We start from the raw sequence: 21,895 nt of genomic DNA on the forward strand, positions 1-21,895 counted from the left end.
GGGCACTCCGATCGTGTGAAACAAGCCGCGGCTGTCCGCATTAAAGAGTGGCACTGCTATAACAACTGCAAAGGGGTGTAAAGGGTGGCAAGCGATATGCGAACACCGCCGAGGCACCGCATTGGTGGCCCCAAAAGGGGCCTTTTAAACATTGCAAGAAGGCTGCCGTGGCAGCCTGTCAGCTTGAGAAATTCAGAAGAAACGCTGAGGAGAGATAGCCACAAGCATCTCGCCACGTACTTCTCACTGGCTTGCACAAGAAAAGCCTAAGTCCATCAGCTTTGCAGGCTTTATGCGAAGCTTGCCGACATCCTTCTCCAATGCATCCAGGTGCTCGACATAGTGCAGCGGAACATTCCTCACGAAAACGAAGCCCTGGAGGGGGACTCAATCACCTGCCAGGCCTCCTGTAAAGACAAGTTGAGGCAGCCTGCCCTACCGTGTCATCGCTGCCATTGCCGTCGCTATCTGATGCAAGCACGTTCGCAACGATTGCATCATCAATTAGAAGCACTTAATTTCTAAGTCTTAGCCGTGTCCTTTGTATTCACTGGCAACGTCGTGCATTGCCGATGATCAGCGGGCGGATCAGCCATCTTCCGTTTCGGCGGCGAGCCAAGTGAGGCTGAGAAACTTGTGGCCAGAGACGTTTTCGACGTAACCAACAAAGACGAACATGAGTGATGAAGCTGTTTGCAGAACTGCGCTGACCAGCGAGCCATACAATAAAGAACCAACTTTAGAGAAGGGAAAGTGTACCTTCCGCAGTAATATGAAAATAAGCAGCGGCAGCGCATGCAACTTACGCAGGTGGACGCCAGATGGCGCTGCTCAACCAGGAAGTTGTATCCCCATAGCACAGAGCGCTATAGGGATACAATAGGTATGAGGTCCTCCGAGGTATGTGGAAAGGTGTAATGGTTCCAGGACTTATTTTTGGAAATGCAGTTTGCTTTAAATCAGGGGTACAATCAGGACTCAACGGGAACCAAAGGTAAGTGGGTCGCCTCGCATTGGGCGCTCAAGGGAAGACTAAAAATGAAGCTGTGCAGGGTGATATGGGCTGGACTAGTTTTGAAGTGAGGGAAGCTTGCAGCAAAATTGACTTTGCAGAACGACTGAGGAATATGGAAGAAAGTAAATGGGCTGGGAGAGTGTTCAGGTACAGGAAAAACATTGATTCACAGTGGAGAAAAAGAACTAGGAATCTTACCAGGAAGTATGCGGCCTGTATGGTGGGCAATACAGCAACAAAGAAGGTCAAGCGGAAAGTCACAGAGGCTGAAATAATCTCATGGGTGGTGGCAATGAAAAAGAAACCTGCCATGAGTAACTATTTAAGAGGAAAAAATGAAATCGGCAACCATTTATGATAACTCAAAGGGAAGCTCATTACTTTTCGAAGCGAGATCGGGATGCCTTAGAACACGCACCTATAAAGCGAGATATAAGAAGGAAGCAGAAGCATGGTGCTTGCTGCGGTAAAGCTAGCGAAACGACGGAGCATGTTATATTAAAATGTGAAGACGTCTACCAGCGCTCGATTTAGGCACCACTGGCCTCCTTGAAGCCCTTGGGTTCAGAGGGAGCAGTAGTAAAGCAAACATGTCCGTAATAGGCATTGGTAAGAGGCGATTGGAGGATTGGTGGAAGAAAAGTAGGAAAACTACAAAAGACAGAGACGTACAAAAGCACAGATCACAATAGGGGATCAAAAAATTGGGCCGTGGTAGTTCATAGTGTTTTTTTTTCTCTTTCATTGTTTAACCTAGGTAGGACATTAGGCAGTATAATAGCAAGAGCTTGGTGGCACAATCCACCGCCCCGTTCCAAAGGGGACGCTCATAACATCCATCCATCCATCCATGGAAATAGTTTTTTTTTTTTTTGAGCAAAATCCAATATGGCTGTTTTACACCGGTCGCGTACACTGCTACGCGCTGTGCTCGCCCTGCCGGCTATGTGGCATGCCTCGATGCCTTGGCTGCCGCGTAGCTGGTGCGTTCGAATTGCCAGGAGACCAAAGAGCCTCTACTGACGCCAAACAAACAGGCCACAAGTGAGTGAACAGAATGTGCTACCTTATTGGCAGAAGACAAGCAGTCTCCATGGACATTCCTGTGCAAGAAGAGAAATAAAATTTGCATGTCGAGATACGCTGGAATCATTAACGCGACCTCCTAAATGGCTCTTCATCGTCACGCATGGTGGTCTGGTAACCAGCGACAACCAGCTGTGCAAACAGATTGGACAGAGCGTCCCACCTGTTTGAACCAATAGTTGCCGTTGAAATTAGCAACTTGCATTGCGAAGCAATCAGGTGATGCAGGCATCTGCTGCTGCAGCCAACACAGCTACATGGACTACCTGATACTTTAGCGTTCAACTCCTTTCCAACCTGCACCTTTATTTTTGTTTTTTCGGGGGCCGCTAAAGTGTCGCTCGCACTTCGTGCTCCACTTTATCTCAATACAGTGGAATCTCGATGATACGAATCTCACGGGGTCACGAAAAATATTCGTATTAGCCGAAATTCGTATCATCGAAACAATTAAAACTAGCTAAATAAAAGAGTCAGAGGCGAACTCGCTCAGACACACGTACGTAAAAAGGATTTATTTCTTGTAGAAAATTCTCTAATGTCCTCTGCCTCTTTTTCTTTGTCAGGTCAATTAGCAGACATTGTTCAAATCCATAAAAACGCGTGCACTTGTCGCTGATTTCGTTCGCGCACGCCTCAGAACTTAGTGCGCATGCAGCGTTTCAGCCGCCGGTGGTGGGTCCTTCGCCGTCGCCCACGTCTAACACAAAGAACGCGGCCCGAAGCACAGCAGCCACTCCGTCCAATGGCAGGCGGAAAATGAAGAAAAGCACAAAAGCAACACAAGTGCCACCGCTTCAAACTCTTCGCGCCCAGTCGAGGCCTCCGCGCTGTCCGGCGCCGCGTCCGCGCCTCCGCACCAAAAGAGAGAGGGAGAAATCGCGTAACTGCGCGCTGTTCTCTTTCACTGCCATCGGTGGGGCTCATGCTCGCGGTCGCGTCCATCCGTGCGCTGGAATCGTGCCAACCGGTGCCAACTGTGGTCTCTCCTCCGCTCAGCGGCGCAACCTCCTCCCCCCCTTAGCAACCGGCGCGCCGGTGAGGGGCGCAGCTGCGCACAGCAACCGTGACGTCACACAGTAGCGGTAGAACGGGCGCGCGCGCGTCGGCGGTGGCACCGCCGCTCCTTCGCCAGCCGTTTCGTTGCAGTCGAGTGAGAGGCCCGTGTTGCGCGCCATGCGGTTCGGGGAAGCGCCAGCGGACGCCGGATTCCCCCAACACCAAACGCCAGAAGAACAAGGAGCGAATGCGCATGCCACGAATGAACATGTCACCAGATGCGAAAGCAAGAGAGGCAGAAAAGAAACGCCAACAGCGACTGATTAGATTGCCGGGTACCAAAGGCAGGGAAGCAGAACGAAAGCGGCAGCAGCGACAGGCGATATCGCCGAACACCAAAGCGAATGAATTGGAGCGCAGACGGCAGCAGCGTCTGGCTTTCGCCAAGCACACTTTCAAATTTCCAATGTCTTCGGTAATTTTCGTATCAACCGACGCGGGTCGAAAATTGATTCGTAACAACCATTCTCTAACACGTTGCAAAGTAATGGGGTTCGGCCGGGACCACAGAAAAATTCGTATCATCCAGAAATTCGTATCAGCCGTGATCGTATCATCGAGATTCCACTGTATGTGCATCGTTTCTTCTGTGGTCATTACCTTTGGCAGCCACTTTTGTCGGCCTTTCCACCCACATTGCTGTGAGCTTCGTACACTTCAGACTATGTAAGCACGTATGCTGGTCATCATTCATGCCAGATCGCAGCTGCTGAGGAAGGCCACGAGCTCAATTTGCCCACGGTGCATGTAAATTGGGACTTTATGTCGCTGTGCGGACTGCAGGAGCAGCTGCTTACCTCGAGAGACTGCTGCCCAATGCAACTGACCAGGCCGCCACATCCAAGAAACGTAACATGGCAGCCATGACCAAGAAGGACAGCACCACAACGAAACTCTGGAATCAATCACTTTAGCATACCACTCACATAAGGTTCAGAATATGCTCTATGCATTGGCTAAGATCAACATGGCATTAGCGAGCATTCGCGTACACGGGTGGATAGCGGCACATTCAGCCGTTGGATTACAGGCATAGTGCTTGCCTTCATCGCATCTGGCGGTCTGGTAATGAACGACAACGAGCAGTGCAAACAGATTGGACAGCGTCCCACCTGTTTGAACCGACAGTCGCCGTTGAAGATGGGCAACATTGACTACCCGCCACTTTAGCGTTCCAACTCCTTTCCAACCTACACGTTTCTTTTTGTTCTTTCAGGGGCCGCTAAAGTGTCGCTTGCACTTCGTGCCCCACTTTGTCTCAATATTTGCATCAACCGTTTCATGGGCATCGCTTGGCAGCCACTTTTGCGGACCTTTCCACCCACATGGCTATCAACTTCATACACCTGAGACCATGTAAGCACATATACTGGTCATTGTTCCTGCCAGATTGCAGCCGCCGAGGAAGGCCACAAGCACTGTTTGCCCATGGTGCATGTAAATTGGGAGTCCATGTCGCTGTGCGGACTGTAGGAGCAGCTGCCTACCCTGATAGACTGCTGCCCAATGCAACTGACCAGGCCGCCATGTCCGAGAAACGTAACACGGCAACCATGACCAAGAGGGATAGCATCGCAACGGAACTCTGCAATCGCTTCAGTTTACCTGGCAAAAACCCAGTCTTTCGAGCAAGGAGAGAATGAGACTAGCAATTAAATATGGGGATGAGAAATCTTGTGTTCAAGTAGGAAGCCCCTCCACTCTGTAAGCAATGAAGGCCAAAAACAAGTCAAATGCTGCGTAGCAAGAATCGCTTCACCTGTACGTTTGGATGAGGAGGAATCATCTCGAACAAGAATGGGGAATAAAAAAGCTTGCATTCGTAGAAAAAATAAGGTTATACTTTACACTAATGGAATATTTTGACAAGGCCAGGAAGCTAATTAAGAAAAGGAAACCGAAAACCACGAGTCATTGAAAAGAAAAAAAAAGAAAAGTGTTGCGCTTAGGTTTGCAAGACACCCTGGCCTACTGCAGCTTCTTTAGTTTTCTTTTGGCAGTAGATTTCGGGACTTTTGAGAAGCTTAACTCCCAGTTTTTAAACCGCAAATGCCAAAGAAGTCTAAGGTGGACATAGAGCTGCAGAAATTGCTTCTTGCAGTCTGAACTACAAAATGGTGAATCGTGGGTCTCGTCGGCCACAATGGAGAACAATTCACTTGTAACACCATGATGATGTACAATAGCCTCTATTGCTTGTGTAAATTTGCCCTCAAGAATCATGACATACTGATATGCTGCATCCGTTGGCACAGTTAAATGGCCAAGGGCTTTGCCATTTATTTCAACAGCTTTAAACATTGTAAATAACTGACTAGGTTTTGCAAGGTCCTGGCTACTTTCCTTCAGGAGGTTGTGGCACGAGCTGCACTGACTCTTCTTCAGGAATGTGTGTACAAAAAATATCCACACGCATAGTAAACTATGTTTGACTCAAGCATGTCATCACTTTTCTGCACTACTTTCAGAGAACCTTTCTGTAAAAGCAGCACTTGTGGAGGGGTCCCTTCAGTCGGTCTGCTAAGGTCGGTCAGTTGCAGTGATTTAAGTTGAGTTAAAAGAAAACCCTTGTCCTCCTTGCAGTTCCTGTTGTCAGAAAGCTTGAAAAGCTTTCACACAACAATGTGCTTTAGACCGGCAGAAAACTGGTAGACATTTGGAGTTTCATTGCAACCATGCTGCTACTGAATGAGCCCGAAAATATTCTCAAGTGCATCCTGGTTCAGCCGCTGCGTCAGCAAGAATTGAAAATTAAACGATTGGTGGAGGTCTTGCCACAGCAACAAGATTGCTTTGATTTTCACCTGCCATATATAGTCCTAGGTTTGTAAGGGCAATCAAACTTCCAGGACTTGATCCAAAGCACGTAAGCCTTTAAAATTCAATGTGCTCTGTAGACGAGGTCATAACATGTCTCATTTCCGTTCTTTTATGCGCACTGTGGAGCTGTTCAAAGCATCAAATAGCTGGTCCATCCTTTCTACAAAGTTGCCTGTGTGTGTGGCAGTAGGAGGCAGAACATTAAAAGCAATGAAGGCCTCAATCGCCAAATACACACTGTTGCTCAAGACCTGTGAGGCAAACTTTACTTTCATGTTGCCGAAAGGAGTCTCATACAAATGCCTGTCAGTGATTTTTGGCAGGTATTTCAGCTTTAGGTGATGGGTGGACTTGTATATTTTTAGTGTGTTTCCATGAAACAACATCCTTGCCAGTCTTGAGGTCCCACTTCCGCAAGTTGTTTCTAGTACACTTCGGTAAGTGTGGCAGATCAAAAATAAAGTATATTTTCAACCTATTCATTTCAAAAAAAGGATCTTGTGGGGTTGTTCTGAGTGCTGTCCCAAGTACACAATTGTTGGTAGCTTGGTCACAGATTAGTGCTTTTACATAGAGACCACAGGCCTTCAGCTTACTTTTTAGTTGTCTCGGCAAACTCAGAATGGGTCCAGAAGAAACTGTGCCACCACCTATCATGACAGCTGCAGGTTGGAGCCATCGCTTTGCTATGCCAGACACCAGAAACAAGAGTGCTGTGTTTGCTACACGACCAGACCTTTCAGTGCCGCTGTCAACATAACCAACAACAACATTATGTTTAGAGTCATACTGCAAGTTTCATTTCAGAGAAATTTCATCAAAGATGAGGACACGTGCCCTGTCCATCAAATCCCAATTTTTTGTGTTTTCATTTACAAAGTCCAGAAACTCTGGCATCAATCCAGGTTCGAGCGATATTGCAGATAGCCAGGTTTTTAATGTTTTTGCTATTAGAAGGCTAAGGGTTTTTGCAAGGTACCTGTACGCTTTTGGGCTACTGAAATAGAGATTAAGGGCAAACTGGCGGAACTCTTTTGGCCAGCATCGTCTGTGCTCATTCAGGGGTTACAGATGCATCTGAACACGAAGAATTTCTAAAAAGTCTTTGTTGAAGTACCTGGATGACTCTGCCAATATCCGTGCTGGTGGAAAGACTGAAAAGAGCCCGAGGCTCTTTTCAGTCTTGACACAGTCCTCCGTAGGCTTGCTATGTCATCCAAATATTTCTGCATCCGCTTTTTTGTTCGTGGTGTAAAAGCCTTGCGAATTCAGCTCTGGCCCCTTCCTGTAGGCGTAGATGGCAGCTCCTGCGATGAGGACCAAGATGTGCTTAGCGCAGACTCTGTTGGGGCAGAGCAGTAACACATAAGATACAGCACAGGCAAGAAGGTCGGCAGTTAGCCGCACACTAGCTGTGAACGCACCTTGAACCATGACTGGTGGAGTCGTGCTGACTGGGTCGTGAAGCTGGGTCAACTGACTGGATTTAGACGTGCCTGGGACAGGCTCTGTTGGGTCAGAACAGTAACACATCAGATGCAAGAACACAGGCAGGGAGGTCAGCCATTAGCCGTACATGAGCTCTGAGCAGTATAAACCTCCAGTTCCAAGTCAGTGTTTATGTCTGTGTCTCACTTTCTTGTCCTGTTTCCTTTGGCTCTTAAAAAAAAAAAAACTTACTTTTCTATTTCAAGAAAAATAAAGGGTCTGTTCACTGCATTGAGACTGCCACTCATCATACATAGAGTCATGAAAACAATCTCTTGTTCTCACAAGCAAATAGATAAGCTTGCATTTTTCTTGTGGCTTTCGTTATGCTACATTATGCTACATTGTGCTACATTGTGCTACATGTCATGCTACACTTGTGCATATCTGCACAAGTGTAGCATGACATTTATGTGAATGAAATATGGTAGTTATTTACAAGGGCCATTGGTTGATCAAATGAGTCATTTTGGAGGGAAGCATTTGGGAGTGAGGATCAACGGCGAATATCAGCAACCTTCGATTTGCAGATGACGTTACCCTGTTCAGCATCACTAGGCATGAGAGACAGCAAATGATTGAGGGCTTTAACAGAAAGAGTGTAAGAGGGGGCTGAAGATTAATATGCAGAAGACAAACATAATAATCAGTAGCCTGGCAAGGGAACAAGATTTCAGGAGCGCCAGTCAGCCTCTAAAGTCTGTGATGGAGTATGTTTACCTAGGTCAGTTACTCACAGGGGACCCTGATCATAAGAAGGAAACTTACAGAATTAAAAAAAAAAATAGCAGACATTGTCAGCTCCTGACTGGAAACTTACCATTATCACTGAAAAGAAAGGTGTACAATCAATGCTTTCTACTGGTGCTAACATATGGGGCAGAAACTTAGAGACTTACAAAAACGCTCGAAAACAAGTACAACGCAAAGAGCGATTGAACGATAAATGTTAGGCATATCGTTAAGAGACAGTAAGAGAGCGGTGTGGATCAGAGAACAAACGGGGATAGCCGATATGCTAATTGACATTAAGAGAAAGAAATGGAGCTGGGCAGGTCATGTAATGCATAGGTGCATGCAAAACCGGTGGACCATCAGGGTAACAGAATGGGTGCCAAGAGAAGAGAAGCACAGTCGAGGACCGCAGAAGACAAGGTGGGCTGATGAAATTAAGAAATTCGCAGGTGTTAGTTTGAATCGGCTGGCGCAGGACAGGGGTAATTAGAGATCGCTGGGAAAGGCCTTTGTCCTGCAGTGGACATAAAATAGACTGATGATGATGATGATGATGATGATTTACAAGCATGCCTGGCTAATACGTCTGGTTGTTCCTGTGCCTCAGCTACAGAACTTACTGTTGCTGCTGCTTATTTATGTGTGACACTAGCACTGTAAACATTTCTTTCCTTCATTCTCAAATCGTCAGCACTTTCTTTTCTTAGTGTGCATCCCAGTTCTCGCTAACGTGCAGCCTTGGCAAATGTAAAACCCCAGAACTAACCTTGCCTTAAATAATAACTGCTGTCATGCAACAAAATGACTAATTTGTATATTTCCCGAGTTCCTTTACCAGTATGCCATTACACTTCAAGAAAGATCCTTTTTGGTCACACATGGATTTTTTTTTTATTTATTTACAGAGTACCTACATCACCATAAAGGCATTACGTAGGAGGGAACAAAATATAACCAGTAATACAGAGAAGCTTTTGGACAGATATACTCACAAACAGAAGCACTACAATAACTGTTAGAGAAAGGCATACAAGTAACGTGAAAAAAGCAGGTTCCAAGATATATAACACATACATTTGTTTTACAAGAGCGCCGTCACAGCATTGAATAGAATAGTTCGTTATTTGACACATTTACTATATCATTTGATAAACTGTTCCATTGTCTAAGTGATTTGGGGAAAAAAGAGTAGTAAAAAGTGTTTGTTCTGCAGTTATAGGCTGAGATCTTTTGCTATCACAGCGAGTCGATATATAATCTGGTTCCAGGAGATAGTTATAGCGATTAATACCTGTCTGATTATTATATATTCGGTGCAATAGTTTAAGCCTTAACTTCTGCCTACGCATATGTAGTAGGTCCCATCCTAAAGTGGCCTTCATTTCGGAAACACTAGAGTACGGGCTGTAATTATTGCAAACAAACCTTACTGCTTGGTTCTGTAGTTTTTCCAGTCTATTAATGAGGTAATCTTGATAGGGATCCCATATTACACAAGCATAATCAAGTATTGTTCTAACATGTAAGAAGTATAAAGTTTCTTTAACTTCGCGTGTTGCCTGTTTAAAATTTCTGCGAATAAAATGTAACATCCTACTAGCTTTTGCTATGACAGTGTCAATCTGTTTATGCCAAGTGAGTGATTCGGTAAAATAGACTCCTAAATACTCATATTCGGACTGTGTGTCGATAAGCGTGCCATCGATGTTATATCGCTGCTGAAATTTTGATAATTTTCTGGAAAAACTTACGCTACTGCACTTTTTTATATTTATATTCATGTTCCATTTTTTACACCAGATCGCTACCTTATCTAAATCTGTTTGCAATGTATCTATGTCATCTTCAGTTGTAATTTCTCTGTAAATCACACAGTCATCAGCAAATAGTTTTATGGGTGATGTAATTAGTTCGACAATGTCATTTATGTAGATTAAAAATAGCAAGGCGCCCAGTACGCTTCCCTGAGGAACGCCCGAAGAAACAGTTATTGGTGAAGATGCAACGTTGTTTAGGACAACAGACTGGGTTCTTCTGTTTAGGTAGTTTCGTATCCAATTTTGAACGTTTTCGTTTATATTTAATGCAGCGAGCTTTACATCTAGGAGCTTATGGGACACAATATCGAAAGTTTTTTGAAAATCGATAAAAACCGCGTCTACCTGACTGTTGTTATCAATGGTTTTAAATAAGAAGTGCTGGAATTCTATTAGTTGTGTGTTGCAGGAATAACCTTTTCAGAATCCGTGCTGGGAAGGTGTAAAAAAAGCGTTTGAGTCAAGGATTACAGATATGTTACTATATAAAATGTGTTCGAATATTTTGCAACATATTGACGTTAGTGAAATCGGCCTATAGTTTTCTGAGTTTTCTATCGCCCGATTTAAAAACGGGTGTCACGCCTGCCGTTTTCCAATCTTGGGTAATAAGGCCTGTTTCAAGGGAAAGCTTATAAATGATTGTTAAATACGGAGAAATGGTGCCATGACACTCTTTAAGACCACTGGGGATATTCCATCAGGTCCAGTTGCTTTTGTGTCATCTAAATGCCGTAATAAAGAGTTGACGCCACTAACATCAAATTCAATATCTGGCATCATATCGCCTTGATTGGCGTTGTTCTAAAGCGAAGTCTGCCCAGCAGGTAATAGCGAAAACACAGATTGGATGTACTTGTTGAAGCATTCCGCCCTCTGATAGTCCGACGTCACGGTTTTGCCGTCAACAGTTAAAGATGGTATTGATATGTCTTCTCTTCGATTTTGTTTTACATATTTCCAAAAAGATTTTGGGTTTTCTCTCAAGTCCTTGTTTAATTTAACAAAAAAGGTATCTTTGGCAGATTTAATTATTGCTTTCAATAGCTTATTTATCTCTTGCAAGCGTTTCTGATTTGCCAGACTGGTGTCGGCAGAAAATGTTTTATACGTTTGTCTTGCTTTCCTTATAAGTTTACGTATTTCTACGTTAAACCATGGTTTTTGTTTCTTTCGTTGCCACAGGTACCTGCATGGAACATGAATTTCGACTAGTTTTAAGTATTTTGTCCCGAAATGCTGACCACAAAGTTAACGGACAGCGTGCGTTTGACATTTATTGGAAAGTAGGAAGGAAATTTTCAAGTTCAGTCCTGATAGCAGCATAGTCTCCTCTGTCGTAGCTGTACACTTTTCTTTGCAGAATTTGCGCCATCCGTACTCGCTGTATGTTAAGTTCTATGACGACTGCCCTGTGGTCACTAATACCTGGGCAAACAGTAACTTTTGATATTATGTTCGGCTCATTGCAAAGTACTAAGTATAGAATTGCATTTTCTCGCGTAGGTTCCAGTACGTACTGCTGCAATCCATTTAATCCGAGCAGTTCTTCGAAATCTGTGTAAATACGCGACCTATTGCCAGCCACAGATCCGGCATTCCAGTTGAAGTCTGGCAAATTGAAATCCCCCCCTAGAAATACGCTATTAGGCAGGAGATATAGCATCTCAGACAGCAATCCGAATGAGTCGCTGCTGCCGGGTGGGCGGTAGAATGTCCCGTACACTACATTGTTCCCGTTAGGCAATTTCACAAGGCACCAGACGGACTCAGAATCGTTTTCAAATAAGATTTGTGTACTTGACAATGTATTTGATATCAAAATGAATACTCCCCCGCCATGTCCATGCCTATCTTTCCGATAGACAGTAAAACCAGGCGGAAAGATTTCTACATCAGGTATATCCTTGTCTAACCATGATTCGGTGCCCATCACAATCTGAGGTTTAACAGTGGCTACTAAAGACATAAAGTTATCGACTTTGTTCTTTATGCTGCGACAATTTACAAGCAGGACAGAGAGCCGTTCAGGCTGCGAGCAACGTGCTGAGTTATCTTTCGGAGAAACGGATTTTGGAATGCGTCATTTGCCTCTGTCCAGTCGCGCATGCGCCTGAAGTGGAACTGGCATCCGCATATCGCTATCCCAGACAAACGTTTGCCCATTGATGATCAATTTATCATAACTCAAGCGAACACGATTTTATTTGTTCTCTCTTTTTTCTTTCGCATAATTCCAAAGCTGACGTCTTTTTTCTTGTACGGCTCGGCTGAAATCTTCAGAGATGCTGTACGTAGTGCCTTTTAGTCTGTAAGCGTTTTAAAGACATTTTCTCTAGCCTTCCACCTTGAAAAGCATGCTACTATGGGCCGGTTTTTGCCTTCTCTGAAAACGTCTACGCGATGAGCCCGTTCAACCGAAATATCAAGTTTCAACACATCTTTGCATATTCCACTGATTAGTTTTTCAGACCCCTTTCACGTCTCGTTATGCTCCCTGTCAGGCAGCCCGAAAAAGACCAGATTCTGTCTACGGCTACTATTTTCCAAGTCGTCTAGTTTAGCCATAAATTTATCTTCCATTTTTTCCACCCGAGCAATACGACTTTCTACATTGTTTGTCTTCTCTATTAAGCCCGTAATTTTGGATTCTAATTCACATTGTCTTGTTGTAATTTCCGTTAACTTCGCAAGCACAGTTTCCTGGCCTGTTTTCATTTCTAAGAGAATCCTTTCAATGTTTGTCATTTGGTCACGTTCAACAGCATTAATGGGCCCTGGATTTAGTTCTACATCCCCCGATAGGAGCAGTAAGATTTGGGAAAGCGTCAGACAGCCGTCGTAGAGATTGAATAGTAGAGCATCAACGAAGCACAGGCTGGCATGTTCAAGACACTCAATCATTTGTCGCTTGCTAATGGGGCACGACACTCTTAAAGGCATAACGTTGCTAGAGTGATAACACTCAGTTAAAGATCGAGTGATATAGAGTGATACAGTAACACAAACAGTTATAGAGCGATAACACAAACAAGAGATTAGGCAAACTCATGTATTTTTTTCTTTTTATGTTTGAACTAATGATGCTGAACTGTAAATATGAAGAAACATTCATATGATTTGCTATAAACACATGACATATATCTCAAGACTAGCAAGCCAATACAGAATTTATCAAGGATTTTGTGGGGTATGCTCAAACCCAAACAAATTCTGGCATGTCATCTCCACGAAATCACAAACTAACCAAATAAATCTTGTTGACTCAGATGATGAATTAATAAGCCCTAATAATTCCGCAGTAGCCCTAAATGAATTCTTCACGTCGGTGTTTCACGTCCCTAATCCCTGCACTGTGGAACCTTTACCTAGCTTCTCGGCAAGAACAATGCCTAAAGTGCAAATAAACCTGGAGGGCATACCTAATCCAATTCGTTCTCTTAAAATATTCTCGGCTGGCTGCGATGACAAACGCCAAATTACTTAAAAGCACTATAAATCTCACTACTAAAATTTTGTACCTTATATTTTATCGGTCTTTAAACACAGGAAACGTGCCTGACGATTAGAAAAAAGCGAAGGTAGTTTCCATTTTTAAAGCAGAAAGGCACGATAACCCTACTAATTAGCGTCCGATCTCTCTAACCAGTGTCCCATCTAAGCTCCTTGAGCACATTATAGCACCTAACCTAATGGATTACCCAGAATCAATCAGTTTTTTTTACCCTTTACAACACGGTTTTCGTAAATCTCTGTTTTGCAAAAGTCAACTAGCCAAATTTTCGCATGACCTACTACTACACATGGACAATCACCTTCAACTAGATGCACTATTTCTAGATTTCTCAAAGGCCTTTGATTGTGTGTCCCACAACCATCTCCTTGCAAAATTATCTTCCCTTGGTATCCGCCCCAAGATTATCAAATGGATTTAAAGTTTAACAGGACGCGTTCATTTATGCTATGCTAACAATTTTCAGTGAACCCTTACCAGTGTAATTTCTAGTGTTCCCCAAGGCGCTGGTTTATCTCCTCTATTTTTTTTTATTTACCTAAATGACCTTGCCACTAACATATCAATAAAGCTGCAGCTTTTTGCAGAGAATTGCGTTTTTTATAACCCCCTTCATACATCCAACGCCACAATCGCCCTACAACACGACCTTGGCATTATCGCTTCTTGGTGCAAAAAATGGCATATGCCTCTAAACCTCACTAAATGCAAAGTAATATCTTTCATGTGCAAACACACCACCGTACACCACACTTATCGCATTAACTCTCTTCCTATTGACCACACGTGTACTTACAAATATCTAGGAGTTCATATGACGCCATCACTTTCATGGGTGAAACATATTCAAACAATTCGCTGTGAAGCTTCACGCACACTAGAGTATTTGCAACGTAACTTAAAATCCGCATCTTCCAAAAAAACAACAACCAAAAACTAGCATATTTAACGTATTTGCGACCCAAACTTAAGTATGCATCATCCATCTGGCATTCCTCACAAGCTTATCTCACCAATAACTTAGAAGCCATACAAAACCACACTGCTCGCTTCATTACGTCACAATATTCAAGACCATATCAGCATGACCAGCTTAAAACAAACTTTGTCTCTTCCATTGCTTGCTTCACGGCACATAACTTGTCGTCTTTGCCTGCTTCACACTTTCTTTTACTTCATCCAGTCGGGACACGCCTTCTTAATACGCCCGTGATAAAGTGCCGGAGGACGGCGATGAGCAGCTCATTCTTCCCCCATGCCGTAACACTTTGGAATGCACTCCCGGATATTATTGTTCCATGCAGAGACCGCAAAACATTTCGCGAAAAACTAAACGATTTTGATAATGCCAACGTAACCACCTAAATACCACACTTGTCTTATTAATATTTATTTATCGCCTTGTTAGTACTGTTTACATGTTCCTTTTTCTTCTTTTTTGTCATTTTCTCTACATTTTGTACCTATTTCAATCAATGTGTGCTTTCTTATGTTACTATCTTATGAAGCTGTGCAAGATGTATGCCCCCCTTATGTAATGCCTGCGGGCCCTTAAAGGGACACTAAAGTGAAAAATGATTTCTTCTGCATCAGTAAATTACCGTTCTACAACACCAAAAACACCACTCTTACGACGATAAGACGTTTGGTAAGCCAGAAAAAGCGCAAGAACGGAATACGGGTGGCGATGCCTACTTAAGTTCCCGCACCTGGGGGCTGTGAAGTTATGGATTTTGATGGCATCTTCTAGGGCCTACTAATTATATACAGCAGTACATGTTGACTACATTGTGTTCTAAAGGAACCAAATATTAAACATGGCAAGTTTCGGGAACCTTTATTCAGCCAACGCGGCCCAAATGCGAAAACATGCTTTAGAATCCCTGATGTCACGCTGACGTACCGGCACTGGGGCTTCGGCGCGAAATTCAAATACTGATACTGGGACCTTCATTTTCTCATCTAATAATCTATTATTTTTTTGCAATGACTGCCTGCAAGGTTCTCAAACAATGCTTCATTAATCTAAATTGATTTATTGTTTCGCTTTAGTGTCCCTTTAAGGTTAAATAAATGAAATGAAATGAAAATTTTATTTCTGAACCCAGTGTTGTTTACCCTGTAGTAGCAGCCAAAGTCCACACAATGGCCTTGTTGTAGCAGACAGTAGCTTGTCTTCAATGCATGGAGTGCCTTGCTTTGCACAGGCACCATCCTTTTTACTGTATGTCTGGAAAAGAAATTTTGACTCCATCAGTAATTGAACAAAGAACAATTTTGCTATGTGAAATTGCAAAAAACTGTGACGTTGTAATGGTTTGTGACTGCAGAACACATGCAAACGTGCGCTTAAATGGGTGCTTAAGCAGCATGTTAATTAACCCCACAAAGCTTGAACACTGTTCTACGTCAAAAAAAAAAAAAAACGAAAAAAAACTAGCACACACGTATTTCTGGTCACAGAGATTATGTTAGTACGAAGAAAATAGCAAAATTATAATTCAGTAAAAATGAATTAGTATGATAATTACTTAATCAGTAATTCATTTGCTGAACTATTCACTACTGAACACTCCCTCCAGAATATCAAAAAGGCTATATTGGCTGTACATTGGGTTTACAGCACAAAATGAGATTTTTCAGGCATCAAGTCCAGCATATCAAAAGTGGTATGTTGGGCTTTGTGGGGTTAAATAAATATTGCTACTGTTCATAACATTGACGTCTGCCTAACTACAATGGGTGTCAACAGCTTAAGTATTATTAGGATCACAAATGAGAACATTTATGGGCTAATTTATACACTAGGAGTGATCTCACTACTAGTTCAACAATCAAATGCATCAAAAGACATGAAGCTATTAGGACTGATGTATATTTTTTTTCTCCATGAACGTCATGAACCGCTTCACTACTGCAGAAATAAATAAATAAATAAATACCCTAAGGTAAACCAAACTGAACACAAAGAAAATTTGGAACTAACAAGAATAAAATATGGTTGAATTATCATGCTTGCAACTGTTTAATAGAGTAAATTCAGTACTTTCACTTCAATTTACCAAAAGAAAGATGTTGCCGGTGGGTAGAAAATACGCCACTCAGTCGACCTTGCCCACAGCTACAAGATTAAAAATGTGACGCAGGTTCCGATATCTCTCTCTTTTTTGTGATTTTATGTATATATACAACTGCCTGCTGCGAGTGTACAGCGTTTTTCACATCCACTGTCGTACAAGGTCTCCTTAATGTGACCAAACAGCGCAACAAAGGAAGACAAGAATTAGAAGTCAACACTGACTCACAACAGCTTGCTACTAAAGGTTTATTTCGGTAGCAGCAACGGAAGGTCCTGACAGCAGATATGTAATGCAGGATATAGTTCATTAACTTGTCTCTGCCTGAAAGTTAACGAGAGCAATATTACATAAGGATTCAGGCAGCAATATTAAATGACTCACCGGTACTGCTGTCCTCAGTCGCAGAATGCGGTTCCCATTTCGATGCAGACGCGTGGCTCATCACCAAAACCTAGCTTTTGGGCTTACATGTCCGCTTGCAAACACGTCACTTCACCCCAAGTTAAATAACGCGAGACATCGAAGCGCAATAAACTAGTTTTAGCAACAAAAAAGCAACTAGTCTAGTGTATGAACGAATGAATCCGTGCCGCCGTGCACTCGAAAATACCGGTCAAAATTTTAAATCCAGGCTAGAAGTCACGTGGGAGATCAATGATGCTGAACGCTATTTGCATATATAGTGACAAAGAAACAATAAACTTACTAATAAAGAGTACAATAGCTAATTAGCAATGCTAATTTTGTCCTCTTTTTTTATGTAATAAAAATGCTTCGATAGCTGTAGGAGAACGTTTGTAAGATAAAATTTCACTTATTACGGCGCCTCAGCGAGATATTGAAGCAAACCTGGGCATCCGTTAAATGCTTCTATTATGCTTGTTTTATTAACAGCGGCGCGCGGTCAATTTTTTCGCCCTCTATGGATTTTTGTTGAACTTGAGAGAGTGCCACCCCTGAGCGAGCAACAGAGCAACGTACGAGCAATCTGAGTGGTGCAGTTGGCGTGATCCATTCGTGTTTCGGAGGGTGGGGCGGCGCAGAGCTATGGGCGCAGCCCATTTGTGTTCGGAGGGGTGGAAGGGCGATGGGAAAGAGCCATGCGAATGGCTGAAAAATTAGCGCAAGGCAGCTGTTGGAGAAGCAGCCTATCGTGCAGCGGCTCGAATTTCTCGTTTCATTTTTTTCTTTTCCAAGGATTTCGCATTTCACTACCTTTCGACTTGGGCACCCAGCAGCCAGGCTTCATCGTTGCAACCAATAATGCAGCATCGGGGCATTGTAGTAAGCGGGTTATTTCACCATGGAAAACATACAGAAGTTGACAGTGCAATAGCTTCTTATTGTTATAACCGATATATTGTTAAAACCGGTATCGTTATAAGTGGGTTTGACTTTACTGGTATTTTTTAACTCTCTGTTGCGTGAAGAAAAATAACTTTGGAAATGACTTTGATGTTGGAGGTGAAGTGTAGTTTCTGCATGGCAAGAAAGATGGCAACTTGCAAACTGTTTCATGCTAGCACATACCAATTTATTAATGACTGTTAATGTAGTTGATGGTGACTTGTTAATTCTTATATATATAAATTTTTTAAAGCCGTACATATGGAAATAGGGCTTAGGTATGCGTGCTGTGAAAATAAAACACTGTTGCATTGAATATCAGTTCATTAAATAAAAGTGTGACATAGCAACCAACCACATGCCTGTTACTGACTTGTGGCTTGCACCGGTTCATGCCAACGCTGATGGTGTCGCCAGCCATCTGTTGTGTTTTGTAAATAAATGTGAGCTTAGTGATGTCTGTTATGTATTCTAAACATACATCTGAAATTGGAATTAACTTAGGGTCCCCTAGAGTTGGAGGAAGTGATTAGGCATCCCTGTTGTAACAGGGGACCTGCAACTTAGTATATAAATCTGCTTAGTCAATATACGGTTCTATCACAAACATCTGAACCTGGTAATTTTCCTGTACATGCAGCTTCAAGCCAACAATTTCACTCAAGACCGCTGCATTTTCCTTTGACTTCCCAAAAACCCTTGCCATTTGTCTATTTCTAATCAGTGGTGGAAACAGTTGCTATTGACCAGATATCTTTACCAGAACAAAGCTTGGAAGAACACAGGGCATATAGTTGATGTTTTTTAAGCCATTTCAACTAGGCAGTGCTTTTGGCAGGACCATGAGTGAAGTCGTCTCATGTATGACAAGGCACCATCTGGTGACAGAACAGCATTACTGCATTGATACTGTTGCCCCTGAGATTAAGCACTGCAACAGACTGATTTTGGAGACTGCAGATTATAACTCAAGGTGCGAGAGCAAGAGGGTTTTGTCCTGAATCAGCACAGGGACGTAGCTTTGGGGACAGTAGGTGAGGGAGACCAAAAGTGTGTGGGAAGCATTTGGTTGCCAGTAACTCCACTTTTACCCAGTGCATTCAAAAAGCTTTTATTGGAAAATATTTAGTAGTGCATGCCCATGAATACCAGGCACAATCTATAACAAAATTTCATTTAATGTATATAACTATGTATTCACTACAATGCTAGAATTTCCATGCACATATGCAAGACAGAAGGGACAACTTGACAGTGATGTGTGTAAATATTCTTGTGCTTTCATTTGCAGTGCTTCTGCAGCATGGGGCAGACGCATCTATCCGCAACACAGATGGAAAAATTCCGCTGGACCTGGCGGACCCATCGACCCGCAGTGTGCTCACAGGGGACTACAGAAAGGATGAGCTGCTCGAGTCTGCTCGCAGTGGCAATGAGGAGAAGCTTCTGGCACTGCTTACATCTATAAATGTCAATTGCCATGCCAGCGATGGCCGCAAGGTATTCATTGTGGACCAAGTCTGCTTGGAGGGACTGACAAGAATACAGTGGCAATTGAAAGGTCCCAATGCTATTGATAGAATTGGAGTGGTTTGATTACAAATTCTAATTGATGCACAATTGGTACAAAGGCCCTCTACGTGACCACAAATTGGTATGCTTATTGTAACTGCCATAAATGCGCAATGCTTCTTGTTTAAAAAGACTTTTGTGGTGTTTTGCTAGCCTTTGACTCCATTTCAATGCATATGATGAAGAAACAGAAGTTGTGTGGAAAAGTGCCATCATATTGGTGAGCTGAGCAGTTGGCAGCCCTTATTTCATGCTTTTGTGTGTGTGTGCAAATGTACAAGACTTAGACAAAACCAACAGAGCGATATGGTATTTCTGAGGCCTTCTTGCATCATGTGGATAGCCTTCATGATTCAGGGTACCCAGATCATGCTGTCTTGTGGAGTTGCTGAAATGTGGAAATACTTTGGGAAAAGAGAGTCAAGGTGCTGAAAAACTTGATAAGAGAAACATCGTGATCGTGCCTTAGGTACATAATCTGTCACATGGCATAAAAACTTTAATGATGGCAAATATAAATACCTGAAAAAAAAGTTTTTATTTTCTATCAAAATGTGCAAAACACCTAAATAAGTGTATTCAACGAAAACTAAAAATACTTTGTGCAATCTTTTTCAGCAATATGGGGGGGGGGGGGACACCACGAAACTGAAAGTGGGCTTCACCCCAACCCACCTATGACTTTGTTTGAAATTTCTACAGACAGCTTTCGTTATATCTGAACCATAGGTGTACAATTCATTTGCTTTATATCACGTGTGTGATACCACTGCAGCCGAAGATCTTGCATCGGTCTGTTTCCTCTGACCGGGCTTTCACAAGAAATTGAGTCGTGTGCCAAACTTCTTCCTCGGCTTATATTCCTGCTCTAAACCATTAAATGATGCTTGCTGCCTGTCATTTAGTGTTGGCTAAAGACATTTAGCCAAAAACCTTGGACTCAATACTGAAACTCATAAATAAAAAGTTTTGTTTTCTGGCACGTTAGTGATAGGCAACTCTTGTCAGTTAAAGGTTAAGAATGTAGTGGGTCGGTATGAAGTAGTAGTAGTTCATCACACCTGGCAGACTAAGTGCGATTTACCTGGCTGTTGAAAGGTGGGCATACCAAAGGTTGCTAAGTTCAGGGGTACTTTGTGAGATCAAACATGTTAATAATGTCTCCCACGAAACGAATGATTTGTAGGCTTTTTTTGTCTTCCTGTGGCCGAGTGTTCATAGGCCAGACGGGCCAATGCATCGATGTTAACCTAAGCGAGCATGCTTTTTCGCTTAACAAAAATGATTGTGCACCTGTGTACACGCATTGCTGTGTTTGTAAAGGCCCATCATTATTTGCCAGCACATGTATGCTGTTCAAATACAGGGATTAGGACATGAGAATGGTAGTTGAAGAGGCTCACATCGTGCATCAGCACTAGCCAGGTTTCAGTAGTACCACTCTTGCAAAAAGAACTTGCGTGCCTTGATAGCTTGTTTTGGGGACGATGCTAGGTGGTGGTGCGTGCTTTTGCTTGTGTGCATATAAATTATATTCATTTGATGTGTTTACATAAATACCACATTGTGTATAAATAAGAATTAGTTGTATAACCAACCTATATATGTATAACCAACCTTTATATATAGCTTTCATTGATTACGAGAAAGCGTTTGATTCAGTCGAAACCTTAGCAGTCATGGAGGCCTTGCGGAATCAGGGTGTAGACGAGCCGTATGTAAAAATATTGAAAGATATCTATAGCGGCTCCACAGCCACCGTATTCCTCCATAAAGAAAGCAACAAAATCCTAATAAAGAAAGGCGTCAAACAGGGAGACAATCTCTCCAATGCTATTCACAGTGTGTTTACAGGAGGTATTCAGAGACCTGGATTGGGAAGAATTGGGGATAAGAGTTAATGGAGTGTAATACCTTAGTAACATGCGATTCGCTGGTGATATTGCCTTGCTTAGTAACTCAGGGGACCAACTGCAATGCATGCTCACAGACCTGGAGAGGCAAAGCCGAAGGGTGGGTGTAAAAATTAATCTGCAGAAAACTAGAGTAATGTTTAACAGTCTGGGAAGAGAACAGCAGTTTATGATAGGTAGTGAGGCACTGGAAGTGGTAAGGGAATACATCTGTGTAGGACAGATAGTGACTGCGGATCTGGATCATGAGACTGAAATAATCAGAAGAATAAGAATGGGCTGGGGTGCATTTGTCAGGCATTCTCAGATCATGAACAGCAGGTTGCCATTATCCCTCAAGAGAAAAGTGTATAACAGCTGTGTCTTACCAGTACTCACAAACGGGGCAGAAACCTGGAGGCTTATGAAAAGGGTTCTGCTTAAATTGAGGACGACGCAACGAGCTATGG

At 42.9% G+C, this 21,895-nt stretch overlaps 1 protein-coding gene and 1 pseudogene across 3 annotated transcripts in view; one reads left to right on the top strand and one right to left on the bottom strand.

The window, feature by feature from the left end:
* Positions 1–21,895, top strand: part of Tnks (tankyrase) — a 370,913-nt gene that overhangs the window by 11,955 nt on the left and 337,063 nt on the right. For all 3 annotated transcript variants that reach the window (XM_065454426.1, XM_065454424.1, XM_065454425.1), the window contains one exon: positions 19,253–19,461. In XM_065454426.1, coding sequence (XP_065310498.1) covers positions 19,253–19,461 — 209 coding nt within the window. The remainder of the gene's footprint in view (positions 1–19,252; positions 19,462–21,895) is intronic.
* LOC135920265 (uncharacterized) lies at positions 7,249–12,924 on the bottom strand (annotated as a pseudogene).

This window comes from Dermacentor albipictus, chromosome 1 (genome assembly GCF_038994185.2).
Source record: "Dermacentor albipictus isolate Rhodes 1998 colony chromosome 1, USDA_Dalb.pri_finalv2, whole genome shotgun sequence".
NCBI lineage: Eukaryota > Metazoa > Arthropoda > Arachnida > Ixodida > Ixodidae > Dermacentor > Dermacentor albipictus.